This window comes from Andrena cerasifolii, chromosome 13 (assembly GCF_050908995.1).
Source record: "Andrena cerasifolii isolate SP2316 chromosome 13, iyAndCera1_principal, whole genome shotgun sequence".
NCBI lineage: Eukaryota > Metazoa > Arthropoda > Insecta > Hymenoptera > Andrenidae > Andrena > Andrena cerasifolii.
This window is the reverse complement of record NC_135130.1, coordinates 2,753,316-2,769,041: the sequence shown is the minus strand read 5'-3', so window position 1 is coordinate 2,769,041 and position 15,726 is coordinate 2,753,316. Positions and strand designations below refer to the sequence as shown.

General features: G+C 36.3%; 1 protein-coding gene across 5 annotated transcripts in view; it reads left to right on the top strand.

Annotated features, from left to right (window-relative positions):
• The window catches only part of LOC143375970 (ras-specific guanine nucleotide-releasing factor 2), a 178,777-nt gene that overhangs the window by 157,921 nt on the left and 5,130 nt on the right, over nt 1-15,726 (top strand). For 4 of the 5 annotated variants that reach the window (XM_076825701.1, XM_076825699.1, XM_076825697.1 and 1 more), the window contains 7 exons: nt 752-973; nt 2,283-2,462; nt 2,799-3,109; nt 4,579-4,703; nt 6,760-6,780; nt 13,685-14,063; nt 14,559-14,656. In XM_076825701.1, coding sequence (XP_076681816.1) covers nt 752-973; nt 2,283-2,462; nt 2,799-3,109; nt 4,579-4,703; nt 6,760-6,780; nt 13,685-14,063; nt 14,559-14,656 — 1,336 coding nt within the window. The remainder of the gene's footprint in view (nt 1-751; nt 974-2,282; nt 2,463-2,798; nt 3,110-4,578; nt 4,704-6,759; nt 6,781-13,684; nt 14,064-14,558; nt 14,657-15,726) is intronic. The other variant, XM_076825700.1, reaches the window with a different exon arrangement.

Here is a 15,726-nt window from a genome sequence, read left to right as displayed (position 1 = left end):
AACCATAATATTGAAACTTTTGCAATTAATGCACTGAGTTGTAAATTTGAGTACGTAAGACGAACTTGTAGAAAGGTACAATGGATTGAAGATTGTTAAAATGTAGCTATTTAGTTGATAAATTAAGCGTATGAGATGCTTTTTATTATTATATACTCAGAATTGTTATTTCATTCAACAATTTAATGGTTTTTCATGGTTGGCAGTGTTTGGTGGGTTCCAGTTTCTTATATATATATTTAGTTTCTTATTATACCTACTACAATAATTTCAAAATAATATTTCTAACTTTGAAATGAACACTTTACGAAGATCTAAAAATTCGTGGTGACACGATTGGATTTTCAATTACGCGTTTTCTGTTGATGTTACTAATTGTAATGGTTTACAATTTACTTGTTATACTGTAGTAATAATCAGTTAATACAGAAACATGAGAGTATCGTTTGTAAGAAACATCTCAAAAACTTGAAGAGGAATAAGAAAGTATAACAAAACGAAGATAAATCAAAGGTGCAGAATGTTTCAATGCTACGTAGGCAATGAGCCAATACGTTAATCATTTTTCTCAATTCGTTACTCATATCCAGTGTAATGTTCCAAGCAGCCCACCATATTTAACTGACAGATGCATGAAGGCTGTCGATTAACTGTTTTTATAAAAATGCAAATTGTATACGAAGAATATTCTTCATCACTATCGATTCGAGCTTATATAAAAACCAACTATAACTGTCGATTATTATTTTAGTCGATGAGGAACAATCATTAGGTTTGATCTCAGAAGCGCCACCAATTATAGAACGTAGTCCCACCATACAATCATTCACTCCATCCGGTGGATCTCCGTCCCCAGCAACACCACGCAAGGTCAGCATTCGTGTGGATGAAGAAAAGAAGGAAGAAGATGACGGGTGTCATTTGACAATACCAAAAGTTATTGCTGTTTCATCAAGTTCTGAAACTCTCACAGGTAGGAGGTCTTTCTAACAAAATTCTAAGGAATCGTCCATTACTATATTTGAAATTGTATAGTAAACTGTGTAAAAAATGAAGACCATCAAGCAGGGTTATAAAGAGTAACGTTTGCGGAGATAATAATTCGAATTTAGAATATACTTGGAATAAATTCAATTATAAGTGAAATGTTTTCGTATAAAATTTCGTTTAGAATTGAATTCTTATTTAATCTCGAATTCGTAATATCCACCACACTACGAAGGATAAAAATATTGAAAATAATAGCTTTTGATGTTTATAGAATTCATTTGGTTCCATCCAACGTCAAGTCGATCACTTCTTGCGGTCGAAGTCTGGGATTTTAATGAAACTAAAATTTGATGTAGTTCACGTGAAATTTGTGTAAAAAATGTAGGCCGTCAAGGTCTGTAATTTTTGTCAATTTGGATACCGGGGTGTGAATGTAAAAAACGAGTCAACATATATACATAACAATAACAACGTATATTCAACAATTAACCAAAGTGAATACAGAATAAGAAGTTTAACGGACACGAAGCGTTCGGTACGGAGTCCCGTGAGGTTCTATGTCTTCTCCTTGGCGTTTTAACGAACGCCCGAAAATTCCCGGACGGGGAAAACAAATTTCCCACGCGCCCCAAGGTTGCGGAAGAGGACACGCTGTCCTTAACACTTCGCCAGGGCTCTGGCAACCATCATTTTATTGCCCTAGCCCTCGAGCTCGACCACCCGCAGTAGGCACTCGAGCAACCGACCGTTTTAGGCCTAAGAAATAAATAAAACTTTCTCCCGGCCTAAAGTCCGCTACATCAATTTTCGTGAAAAAAATAAATTTTTATCTTCGGAATTGTACACCGCACGACGGTGGTTCTTCCTTCATTTTAATCAGAAAGGAGTAAAGTGAGCTTATAAGCTAGCAGCATGTTTCTTCTGGTCATCCTGACTAACGTAATAGCGATAGAAGCTCTTCGGCCCATTTAAATAAATCTCGAGTTGTGAAAATTTTATTTTTTAACGACCGCTCGATTTGGCGTGGAATTACTCACCTCTCTTCATGTCAGGAGCTGAAGAAAGGAATGCTAAGTAGGACCATGAAAAAAGAATATTGAATACGACCTTGAGAATTTAAAAAAAAGTTTCGTAGAGCATTAGTGGGAATTATAACAATAGAATTAAATGACTATACTGTTATTTACCAGCAAACGAACTGCTTGTTGTTATGAGAAATAAAGTAACTTACTGCGTTGCGTTGTATAGTCCTTTAACATTATAAATTACAATAATATTCCATATGTTTACAGATAACACAGTAATAAGTGCCCCATCCTCGCCAAGCAACCTAAGTTCGGTCACGTTAGTTGGATCAGCAGGGTCTGGATCAAATTCTGGATCAGATCGAAGTCCTCAAGATGGAGGTACCTATTCCCGTGGGGTTTCTGAAGAAACTGATACGCCAGTGACGTCAGAGCCACCGTCAGATGGTAAGCACTGTAAATTCGTCAATGATAATCTGTTGTTACATACAAATATGCTAAGTGCTTCTTAGAGCAGTACTATTTCTTCGCTATCTGTTGTCTGCCCAGCATGTTACTTACCATTAGTTCTTTATCAACACTGAAGCCACATTGTCGAAGAATGTTAGATCGCAAGACAGGTGGTCCGAAAAAGACACGTATTTTAACAAAAACAAGTTCAGAAGTTTATTAAAATTATTATAAATAACATTGGGTTGTAATACTTTCATTCAAAGCTTGATTTTCTTCCAAACTTCTATGCGTCTGTAACATTCGACAAAAGTTGCAATGAAATATTTTCAGACGTACAGTTTGCCTACGATGACTCTGAAGCAGAAACTCCAAAATTAGAGAAGGAAGACACCTCTGTAGAAACACCTCTGACTGCGCGCGAGAAGTTTGTTGAAACAACCGAAAGAGAAAGAGCAACAAGGACGCAAGAGAAAGAGAAGCAACAGTCCGCAACGGAAAGTAACACTGTAGTATCAGTTGCGCCACCCGAGTCTCCTCTACGATATCAGCAAAAACTGCAACTTTACAGCGAGCACAGGGCATCGATTGTTTCTGCTCCTGCTGCTACAGCAAGAAGTAGCTCGATTTCTACGATAACTGGAGTATGTCCACCTGAAAGTTGTTTCTTTACAGTGTTCACGCCTAAGTTTCTTATGTAATTTACTTGGAACTGATTTGCTAACATTTATGAAGGACATCGCGAGTCGTAGATTGTAATTATTGAAATGGAGGCGCGAAATACGAGATGGAAATTGTAATTTACAATTACGTCAATTTCAATTCAATTTATGTGATAATGCAGGGTGAATGCAAAGGGGTGTTATAAAATTTCTACAGGTGTTTTGTATCTGAAATGTGAGAAAGGGCTTTAATAAACACGGGTCGACAAAATATTTTCTTTTTGACATATAGACATTTTAAGTTATATCAGAAGACATACAAGAGGCAGACTCTATGTTAAGAAAAGATTTAGGATGAACGTGAAGTTATTAACAAATTTCTGCGATTTGCTTAGAAGTCGCGCAAGCAAATACAGAGTGTCCCAAAATTGTGGGACCATCCGGAACATAAGATATCCTCATGCAAAAAGACATCGAAAAGTCCTTTACCGTTTTGGGATCCGAGGTTTCGTTCTCGAGATATTGGCGGTTGAATATTAGCATCCCCATTTCCGGGCCGCGCGGTTTAAAGCCGAGACAGCTGAGCGCGGAGCAATGACCGCTCGCATGCACGCGTATTAGACACGCATAGATACAGACCCATACACACGCGTTAGCGCGGTCGACTCTACTGTGCGTGTGGGTCTGTATCTACGCGTGCCCCCTGCGTGTACGTGCCAGCGTACGCTACTGAGCGCTCAGCTGACTCGGCTTTAAACTGCGCAGCCCGGAAATTCGACCTCTAATATTCAACTGTTAATATCTTGAGAACGAAGCCTCGGATCTCAAAACGGTAAAGGACTTTTCGATTTCTTTTTGCATCAGGATATTACCTGTTGCGGATTGTCTCACAATTTTGGGACACCCTGTCTGTATATTCGCAATATCAGCTTATTAAACATTGAGATTACTGAAATGCCTCCATTATAGGCTAAGCAAAGTTTGAACGTCTGCTATGAAGTAATGATTTAGCTACACGTGGTTGCGTCTGAAAACAAATGATTTTTGGACATAGGTTTATTAGTACTTCTCTTCAGTTTTGAGATGTGTTTGTGGGAATACAAAACAGTGTGTAAACAAAAAACTAAGAGTCATCGAGGATACGTGTATATGACCATTTTTTATATGTCGCCTCGTCCGTATGTTATTACTTTAAAATCAGCAAAAGGTGACTTCAGAAGATAATACCCTCTGTTGTCTCACTTTCCATTTCGAAACAAATACTTTATGGTGCAAATAGATTCTTGTATCATTAAAACAATAGAGATACTGTCAATTGCAACTCTAGGTAGCCCATCTCCTTTATCGATGCTAAATGACGGAGAAACATATTTTCATATTTTGCTTTCTCTACGTTGTCATTTATTGACTGCTGTGTATTAATGACAAAACGTAATGCTTTCCTTTTGCAGAATTATTGGGCCAGCAGACGATCGGTTCAAGAAACCGAAATGTCTATTCAAGGAAACTTCCAGCACGATCAGGTCTCCAGCAAAGCTGGAGTAGTAATAACCAGCTCTCGTCAAAGTCATCGAAGGTTCGTTCGAGTATTCCTGACGTGTTTTAAGTGTTTACGTCCATACGTTGTCGTTTACGCCATAAGAAGTGCGCATGCCAATTGGTCGAAGGTATTTTATTTTCTGGTGATTATATGATAGACACGTTTTCTGCAGAGTATCTTCGAGAAAAAAAATTAATAATCGTTGTGTTGTGCTCGTCAGATAAAAGGAAAAGAAACAGTGGCATGCAATTTTGAAGGGAGTCTGATGTACTAGATTCGCAGATAGAATATTTACATTATAGTGGAGTAACCATCGTCACCCATATTTGAGCGCGTAATTCAAATATACTTAAGAGATTGGATTGTACATAGGCGTTTACATTTTTCGAGAAGAAGAAAAATTATCTCTATTTCGTTTCTCGGTATCGCTATTGAATGTTCATTGTAATAAAGGTATTTTTCACTTTCTTACGCATGAGTGCTTTGTCTCGGCGACTTACGTGTTTTCTTCTGCCTATGATCTCCCTTTTTTTTCTTTCGTAGACTGAGGTATATTCGTATCTTCATTTACAGAATACTTTCTGCGTAAAAATTCAGAATTTTGTGTGTACTTCTTCATGTCGTTATCTTGAAGCATACCATTTTCTTGAAATTAATGTCATCTCTGTTTCTTTCTTACTTCGATTCAACGTACTATTCATCATCCTAATCAGATCTCGAGATACGTATACGAAGAATTTAAGTTAACTAGAATAATACTATTTTAATAAATGAAATGATAACCTCAAGTTTCAAGGCTATTTCTTTAGTTTAGCAACCAGAAGAATTAATTGTTCTGTCGACGAAAAAAGTAAACAGTAGACAACTGTTGTTTGGGGAAGCTGTGAGCACTCAAAATAAAAACCAAAAGGAAAATAAATTTTCTCGCGTTCGTAGGTACTAGATAATTTTTATATTCAATGATATCGTATGTAACACTTCTACTGAAGTAACGAAAGAGTCAAATAAGTCCTAGTTTGCAATGCAACTTTTTACCTGCACATCAAAATTCGAATATAACATTCTTTAACTAAAGTTCGGATTATTTGTCGAATTTTTCTTTATTCGAATATTCTAGTAGTCCAAATATTTGATTGTGCAATAAATAAAATTCGAATATTGTAGTATTCTAATATGCAGGAAATAAAATTCGAGTATTGTGGTATTTGAATATTACTTTGGAGTTAGTTCTCTATTCGTAGATTTCAGTATTCAAATTAGTGCTGTATTCGAATATTTGAGTACTCGAATTAGTTCTGTATTCGAATATTTGAATACTCGAATTAGTTCTGTATTCGAATATTTGAATACTGGAATTAGTTCTGTATTCGAATATTTGAGTACTCGAATTAGTTCTGTATTTGAATATTTGAGTACTCGAATTAGTTCTGTATTCGAATATTTGAGTACTCGAATTAGTTCTGTATTCGAATATTTGAATACTCGAATTAGTTCTGTATTCGAATATTTGAATACTGGAATTAGTTCTGTATTCGAATATTTGAGTATTCGAATTAGTTCTGTATTCGAATATTTGAATACTAGAATTAGTTCTGTATTCGAATATTTGAGTACTCGAATTAGTTCTGTATTCGAATATTTGAATACTCGAATTAGTTCTGTATTCGAATATTTAAATACTCGACTTATCGAATGTAATTCGAATTTTCAAATATTTCAATATTACATTCGGATAGTTATATATTTGCAAATATTCGCAACTATTTCGAATCTTTGCTTAAAATAACCTTCCTCTCGTTAATCTGAAATTGTTTATCGATCCTAAAAATGTTTCAGATTAAAGTTGTTGGAATTCAGTCGTGGAGTATGTGAATGCTGCACAAACATGAATGTAGTATTAGAATATGTACTACAATATTCGAGGAATATTCGTGACATTCGAGTGTTTGTGAACTATTCAAGTACTGAATTATGCGAAGAGTTCCAGCTCTACTCCTAAGTAAATCATCGAATCTCGATCCTTTTACTCACAATAATATTTTCGTTGTTTCAATGCGATTGTATTTCATATGTCGTTTTGTGTCATTCATAGCGTTGGACCTGAACCTATCTGGTAAGTGTCATCCTTTCTGCTTCTGAAACAATGCTGTTTTCCACTGTCTGCGTGCAGCATGACGAGCTCGTGATGCATCACTGATCCACTTGTACGCTCTTTTCATGTATCCACTATTTGCACCCACTCAACGTGCACCGCAAGGTTTACATCTGACGTGTGGTAAAAAATTTACCCTTTTCTTTATTAACGTGTATCATGTTGGCCGAGAAGTTCTCTCGTTCTTTTCGATATCGCATTTCGGCAGCAGCTAGGAAATTTGAAATTCATCTGGAGACATCCGAGAAATACTCAACATATCAAAATCCATTAAAACTTGGGTTTACATTTCTTTATAATATACGAGACAACATTTTTGCCAACCAAATATTGCATTGCTGTTGGTTGATTAAGTTAAGTGGAGTGGCTTACATTTTCTATTTTTTTTTTTTAAATTGGAAAGTTACTTAACAGCAATTCTGTTTTCGATCCAAACTTTGCCCACAGCTGATGGAACAAAATAATGAATCTGTGTTGAAGAGAAGTTACAAAGATCGAATTTATTTATTGAGAATTCCCATTATTGACGAGCATTGAAGGACCTAAATTATGTTGAATGGCAATATTTAGATTGCAAATTTTCTGCGAGGGGAATATTCTGTAACTTTTTAAGCAAAGTAGGTGAGATGAACTTTGCAAAATATAAATTCTATAGAGCTCAGTGGTAAAGATGTTGAATCCGTGATGAATCATGGATGGAGTGATTCCCCCTCCAAAAAATGAATTCGAATTGTACAATAATGTCTTCTTACAAGAATCGATTGTGGAAATCCGTTAAGTACGTGTGCGCATGGCGAAATTTTTTACAGTTTTACATATTGTGCGACGACAAACTGGGACACTTTAAAATTTCCAACACTTTTTCAAAGTAACTCAATGAGTATACTTTTCCTATTACTCTCTACGAAAGTCATCACCCATTCGAAACTTTAGTAAAAAGCTGATTATGTTTTCGACGTAAATATTTATTTGTCGAATACAGGGTAGGAGTCGCGAATGTCGTAGGTTTTCTTGGGGTGAGGGGGTGTTCCGACAACTTAATTTTCAATAACTTCAAATTCTACCATTCATGTTCCAGAAAAGTAATTTTAGTTTAAACTTCCCGAAACCGAGTTAAATGAATTATATAAATATTTAACAGAATTGTAATAAAAAGTGCAATATAAAAAATGTCACGCAAGGGCAGGAGGGAGGGAGTTGTAAAATAAAATCTTACGAATTTTTACTTGGGGCAAGAAATCGCCAAAATTACCCTTACGTAATTTAAGAACGGCCCCTAACAGATAGTAGGGAATTAAATAGGCGATCCCACGTGACAAAATAGGACAAAGATCAAGAGTAACGAAATTGCGATGGAAGCTTCGGCTTTTAGTTAATAATGCTGCGTACAGTCGCTGTCGAAAACCAGGAACGCATTTCTCACTGCACGTAAAGCATTGATCGCGGAATTGTAGTCGTTCGGGCGTCTCTGTCCCGAATTTTGAACGATTAACCAGTTAACCGGCGAGGACGAGTTAACTCGTCATTTGAAAACGCTTCTTCCCTGGGTAAGACGAGTTAACTCGTCGATGATAACACTGATGACAAGGATTATAAAAGAACAATAGAAGTTTGAATTTTTGTAGAAGATAACACTCTTTTTTATTTGGGAACTTTCAGCAATATTTTTGGAAATATTAATCGTCTTTGTGTGGTTTCATCCAAATTTATCGACAACACTAATCTGCACAGAGATACAAAACCGATCTTCGGTTAAGCGCATGCGTTCTCGACGGATTTCCAGAATCGATCTTCTTAAAAGCGAACTCTCGTTTCGAAATTTTAATCATTTCAAAGTGTGTGATTTCTATTCATTTTTCTTCCTTAATCCTGCATTCTGTACATTCATGAAACCTCAAATTTTTTCCCCGAAAATTTACTATACATATATATATAATATTCTACAATTGGTTGCATTCATAACGGTTCAAATTTAATCAATATAATAATATATCCAATTGAATTTGCTTCGTGACCATAATCGTATCTGTTCGAAAGATTTTATTCAAATACATTTTCTGGAATATTCAGAAAATCTTGCTCAAATAAACATCACAAATTGTACGCGAAATTTATTGCATTAAATATGATGAAAGAGAATGCAAAGTCGTTTAATAAAACATACAAAGTGATTATGGAGTTCCTACTTCAGGAAATTAGAAATTCTCCGTTGTCTTCGATGCAAAACTTTATTCAATTGAATGCTCGTTATGAAATAAATGCAGGAAATACAAAAAAAAAATCGTAATTGCATATAAAAATATATAACTTCCAAAATTTCTTTCACAACATTACTTTTTCTTTAAGTCCCGTCTGCTTTTACCAGCCTCTGTGTTAAAGAAAATAATCCTTTTTTTTATCGTCTGATTAGTTTAAGTAATGCACATAAATATAGCAGCGACTCGTTAATTACGTAAGTCTTGGTTCGTTTGACAGACAATTAACGAGACCCTACGGTATTACCGTCTGTATGCGGGAGGAAACTAAATTTAAACCGTTTCTTGTGACTAAATTGAAATTCATTTTAAACAAATCCGGCCCCTACAGATTGATTAAACAAATTACCTGCCTCAGTAATTGTATTTTCTGTTTCGTGAAATTGCCTGAACAGTATTTCCTAATTCCAGTAAGTGCCTTTCTTCGAATCTTTTAAATCTCATTTCGACATACATTTAAATACTTATTTTTGCTTATTACGCAATTTTTGGTCACTGCAAGCAAGCTATTACGATCTGCATCACAATCATGAGCGAACTGGACGAAATAGAAATAGTTTTAACCTGATAAACGACATTTATCACTTTGTGTCCGCGATTCTATGTATTACTTACCCCTTATACTTTGGTTAGTATAGAACAAGAAACGAATGCATTAGCTGGATTGCTACTGACTGTTAGATAATTAGTGGGTAAGATGTACATGAGTGCACATTAGATTTCTAAATGAAGCATTCGCAATAAGCTGATTCATCCAGTACAGTTAAACATTTTTCCAAAATCTCGAGGCAGTAGATATAGCAAAATTTGAAATTTACTTCAAAGAATCTTGAAATATCACATAAACATGGTAATAAGCTTAATTGCAAAACTCTAATATACAGTCACGTGGTATTATAATTACATAATTGTTACTACAGTACGTCTGTTGTTATTTTGTGTTAAATATACTGTCTAAATTTAAATTGAACGGGATAAAGAAAGTTAGATATAAAATTAAAATGGCAATATTGCTCCTAAGAGTCATGGGAATTGCAAAATTTGTATTATATTTATTTATTCACTATGATAATTAAACCATGAATACGTTAATGGAAATTTGTGACGTTTACTAAAAAATGTTTGACGATTCAGCGTATTCCGAATGATTATAGTGGATGAAATATAGAACGATTTTTTTTATTGTGTACAGAGTAGTTTGTAGATAAGAAACGATAGAATGCGCTGCAACGTTTTATTGCACTGAGATGTCTATTGTTTTCTGTTATATGAATCGTTGAGGTACGCAGCGAAAAAGAAAGGAAACAAGATGTACGACTCAGCTCGTCATACATCCCATACAGTAAAGAATTTTAATATTCATGAATTAATTATAACGAAATAGTTTGACAACGCCTAGCTCCACTTCCAAGATCTCGTTTAATTTGAAATATGTTTTATATGTACGAAGTATTTAAAAAATTCTTCATTTACAATCAAAATGCTGTTTATTAAAATTCTGCATTCAACATTACACTTATTATTCGGCAATGTTACAAACCATATTGCATTCAAAATACTAAATACATACAAATACTTTAGAGATTGTACATACATACTTTCTTCGAAACATTAACTTTCGTTATTTCAATTAAAGAATTTTGACTTCAAGTTATTCTTGTCACCGATACTTGGTGCCTAAAATTTCATGCAAAGTGTTAAACCTAGGTCCCAGGATATTTTGTAAAAAAATATGAAAGACAGAGCATTTGTTACAATATTACTCTTAAATAAATAGATAGATTATTAGTGACGATTAAAATGAATTAAGTACTAAGTGTAAATCTCTGAAAAATCTAGTAAAATTTATTGTATGAAATAATGCACTTTATAAAAATTGCTGATTATTATTAACAAGTATGAAGCAATTGTACAGTGCTTTCAATCACAACAGTAACAGTAAATTTCTGATGTGGTTATAAATACCACAATCAATAACACCATTTTTCGTATAAATTTGTTCAATACAACATTGTATAGTAAACTTCCCAATTAGTTAAGGCCGGGGTGTCGAACTAACGGCTCCTGAGCCGCAGTGGCTCCTTCTCCTCTTCGCCTGCTCCGTAGAGCCGTAGGGGAACGGCCCCCTCCACACCTACTTCACTCTGATGAATTTCTCCTCCGGGTGCCACAGTCTCTCCCTGCCGGGTCTCGTGCAACGCCTGGAGAAAAATAAGTGGGGGAACCGGCTGACCCGGGGCCCGACTCGTGCGGCTCTCGGAGTGGGGAAGTTCGACACGCCTGAGTTAAGGGGTTACATCCACCTAGAGCAGCGATGCCCCGATGGGCGGTCCGAGGACGCATTTCTACGAGCCGCGCGGAAGGGGGTGCTCGAAGCCAACGAAGCGGCGGGCATGCAACGGATAGGGATAACTCTAGTAGGGAGCGTGCAGGCTCGTACCCTTAAGGGGACCTTCCGGTCTAGAACCCCCCAAAATAGGTGATCTTTAGGAATTAATTAAGGGAAAACTACTATATATAATTTAATGGGACTTTTTGCATTGTATTAAGGATGTCTTAAGCAGCAGAAATATATTTTTTGTTTTATAATTAATCATTTCAGACGGCACTGGGGAGTCGTTAAAGTCAAGGCGTAAAAAAATTGATCCAAATCGGTGGGACCTGTATCTCCAACAGTTATTATCCGATTCGACTGAAACTTTTTTATTTTGAAGAATATACTTCTGGCTAGGGGAGAAACCAGACAAATTACAAAATTACATTTTATTTTAGAAAATAACGACACTTCAAGTTTGAAATCACTTTTTCCCTATATTTGTTCTCCTTTCAACGCCTTTAAAAATTATAAATTTTCAGTTTTTTTTGGTATCCTCCCTAGCCAGAAGTATATTCTTTAAATTAAAAAAAGTTTCAGTCGAATCCGATAATAACTTTTGGAAATACAGGTCCCACCGTTTTGAGAACACTGTTTCGAGAAAAACGCGTTTAAAGTTTCACGTGGGCGCCGAGTGGCCGGTTGTTGCCCATGCATTTATCGCTACTCAAATGGCTATAACTTCGGCAATTTTACGAATTTCAACAAACCCTTTAAACACGTATGCCTAAAAGGTTGAACATTCGAAAAATGAAATAAGAAAAAATCGGCGACGAGTCACGCGCCGTGGAACTGCACCTTTAGGGCCTAAGGGCACACTACTAGAGTTTTCCCTATCCGTTGCATACCCGCCGCTTCACTGGCTTCGAGCACCTCCTTCCGCGCGGCTTGTAGAAAACGCTATTGGTGCTCGCGTCCTCGGACCGCCCATCGGGGCATCGCTGACCTAGAGGTCCGGAAAAAGCATAAAAGTTCAGGAATTTTTTTTGGGTAAAGTATAAATGAAAATCATACACAATGTTTTTCTACTAAAAGATATATCTTTTATCTACACTATACTAAATTTTCATGAGATATTATTATTAACTAAAGAAGATATCAGCTTGGATGTGAGTCGTGTTTTTTTTGTTAAGCATTAGCTGGTGCACATTCCCTAGGCCAAACGATGCATCTGAAAGCAAAAATTCAAATAGATTTTAAAAATAAATAACTTACAGAAGTACCTGACGGTGTCTGAATTTCAATATTATATTTTGGTAAAAAATGGCGACCGTTTGAAGTTGAAATATCAAATTTCATGGAGAAAATGTTTCTTTTTTTCAAGAAGGCTTTGCAAGTATCTCCATTATTGCAAAATTGAAAGAAAAACTTAAAAATATGAGAACGTTAGGTACTTCTGAAAGTTATTTATTTTTAAAATCTATTTGAATTTTTGCTTTCAGATGCATCGTTTAGCCTAGGGAATGCCCACCAGCTAATGCTTAAGAAAACACGACTCATATCTAAGCTAATATCTCCTTTAGTTAATGATAATATCTCATGAAAATTTAGAATAATATAGTTAATAGTTGTATCTTTTAGTAGAAAAATATTGTGTATGATTTTCGCTTATATTTTTCCCAAAAACACATTCCTGAACTTGTATGCTTTTTCCAGACCTCTAGGTGGATGTAACCCCTTAATCAAGAAATGAAGATAAAACGAAATATATGAATATATTGTTTAATAAGCAGGAAAACTCGAGTTTAAATATTAAAAAGACTAAACAGAATCGTTTGCCAGCCCCCTGTTCCTGTGAACGTAGCAAAAATTACAAGAAAAATTGTACACGAAAGGGAACCTGAACTGATATACTACATTTCCTCCGAAACGAGTAGTCATTCCATTCTTCCATTGGAATGACATTGCACAAACTTGAATTTGACAAGTATTCCTTTTGGGCTCATAGACTTTGGCTGCAATGAAGCTTATATTTCATACGAGGCAAGAGGGTGAATTTTTCAGGCATCTAAAGTTCCACATGCAGAACGTTTAACAGAACGGAGAAGAATACACTTATTCCAATACCGAACAGCTGTTTTCTTAATGCCCCCCATTGCCTATGAAAGGAACCATAAAAATAAATTTAGAAGGCTATCTTCAAACACTTGCAATATCCACGTACCAAGGATGCTCGTACTTGAAACACGAAATGGAATAAAGATTTCCTTCTAATCGTTTCTTTCTAAACATTTAGGAGCAGCACATCGACAGCTGCTACAGCCTTTGCAATTGCGACATCGGCGTCCAGCAACCCGCCAGACAAAGGCGACAATGGAAATAACCGCATTGATTCTTGTCGGGACAAAAACAGGCGAAAGGAATCAACCATGTCAACAGCAGCCACGATGCGAGTGTTAAACGTTCTGAAACACTGGGTCTCGAAACATGCTCAAGATTTCGAGTCTGATCAGAAGCTGAAGAATCTCACGATCGAGTTCTTGAACGACATCATTTCCTGTGTCAGTCTTTTGCCAGCTGAGCACAAGATCGCGGGCCAGCTTCTCAGATTGATCACCAAAGAAGAACCAGAGGGCAGCAAAGTGGACCTTAAGAAGCTTTTGACTCCTCCAACTGTATGTATCCCGCAAACGTGCAATTGATGTAAATAATTAACACGTCCCGTGGCAAGTGAGCTGACGGTGGCCCACGACATTCGTCGTAACTGAAACCTTCATTCAGAGGAGAAATATATTTACACAAAGTACAGCAAAAAGAAGCCGAGATTATGAAGAATATAACGGGTCTACTATTTTTCTGTAAATGATTATCGCTATCTACTTTTCTCGTCGCTTTTCATAGACCAAGCACATATCTGAATTTCCACGGTGGCACAGAACGTGTTAAGTATTACAGCATGGGATTCTTAAGGGGTGAATGTTTAATATCGATGTACAAAGCAGAGAAGCTCAGTAGTCATGCCACTTCAAAGCTCCTCACTCGAACCTTCACAGTTAAATAATAAATATTCATCGATACCCCTAACTGATAAATAATGTCGCGCGCGTGAGGCCGTCGAAGTTCATTCCAAAGCATTTAATATATTGAAGGAAATCTCTACGTTGTTCTAGGTGCCGAGTAAGGAGACCATCGAGTCGCTGTCTGCGCTCGAAATTGCGGAGCAAATGACGTACTTAGACCACAAGATTTTCATATCTATTAAGAGCGAGTAAGTAACTGTGGCGATTTTGCCCCAAAATCTGGCCAAACGTCTAAACACAAAGATTTTAATTTGCCAAATCTAATTAGTGCAATTAGTTTATGACCTATCTGCGCATAATTTCTTGTTAATTGAAAAATTTAAACCGCAGCCCTTTTAAAGATATGTCAGTAGAAAGTTGACGCTCGAAATTTAAGGAGCTAGTGTAAGATTTATTTTCAGATTATCCAGTCCACGTATTGAAGTAAGTAGTAGTTGTTATGAGGTAGTACCACGTGCACTATTTTTGGTTTAAATGCGGACTCTCTGAAAGCTGTTATAGATGAATACTGAAAACATGTACATTTTTTGCCTACTGTTAAGCCAGTGGTGTACAGGGAGCCGTTTTTAGCGCCTGGCTGCGAGCAACCCGCCTGTCCCGTTGCTAAGGTTAGAACCGGTGAGGAGAACTGTAGTAGTGTATATACCTGGGTTCAAGTCATACCAAATCCACGTACACTACTGCAGTTCGCCTCACCGATTCTAACCTTAGCAACGGGACAGGCGGGTTGCTCGCAGCTAGGCGCTAAAAGCGGCTCCCTGTGCACCCCTGTGTTAAGCAAACAGTTGAGAATAAAGGATAAATCACCGGATTTCTTTTTTTAATTTGAAGCTCAAGGTATGCATATTAAGGCACCGTTGCAGTATTTTGCCACTATTTGCCTTTCTGGGAAATATCATCATTTATGTGCACACTGACACGAGTATAATTTCGGATCAGTTCAGTCTTTACATATCCGCGAGTGTCTCCTGCGGAGAATAATATTTACTTCAAGGTTATTTGTATCATAGTTTTTGAGGATGCCGATTTCAAAATTGTAATAATTGTTGCAAAAACAGAAACTGAGTTTCACGTAAGTAAACCCAATATTTCGAGATTTACGCCATTTAGAATTTTGCTTTAAGGGGGTATACCCGTTTGAACCCTCGGAAAATGTATACATTTTGTGGATTTTTTTACAAGTCAACGGTTTGATGCAGATTTCCCGTTTTTTAACTATGTTTACATAGTATTATGAACTACTTATAAAAAAAGTTTC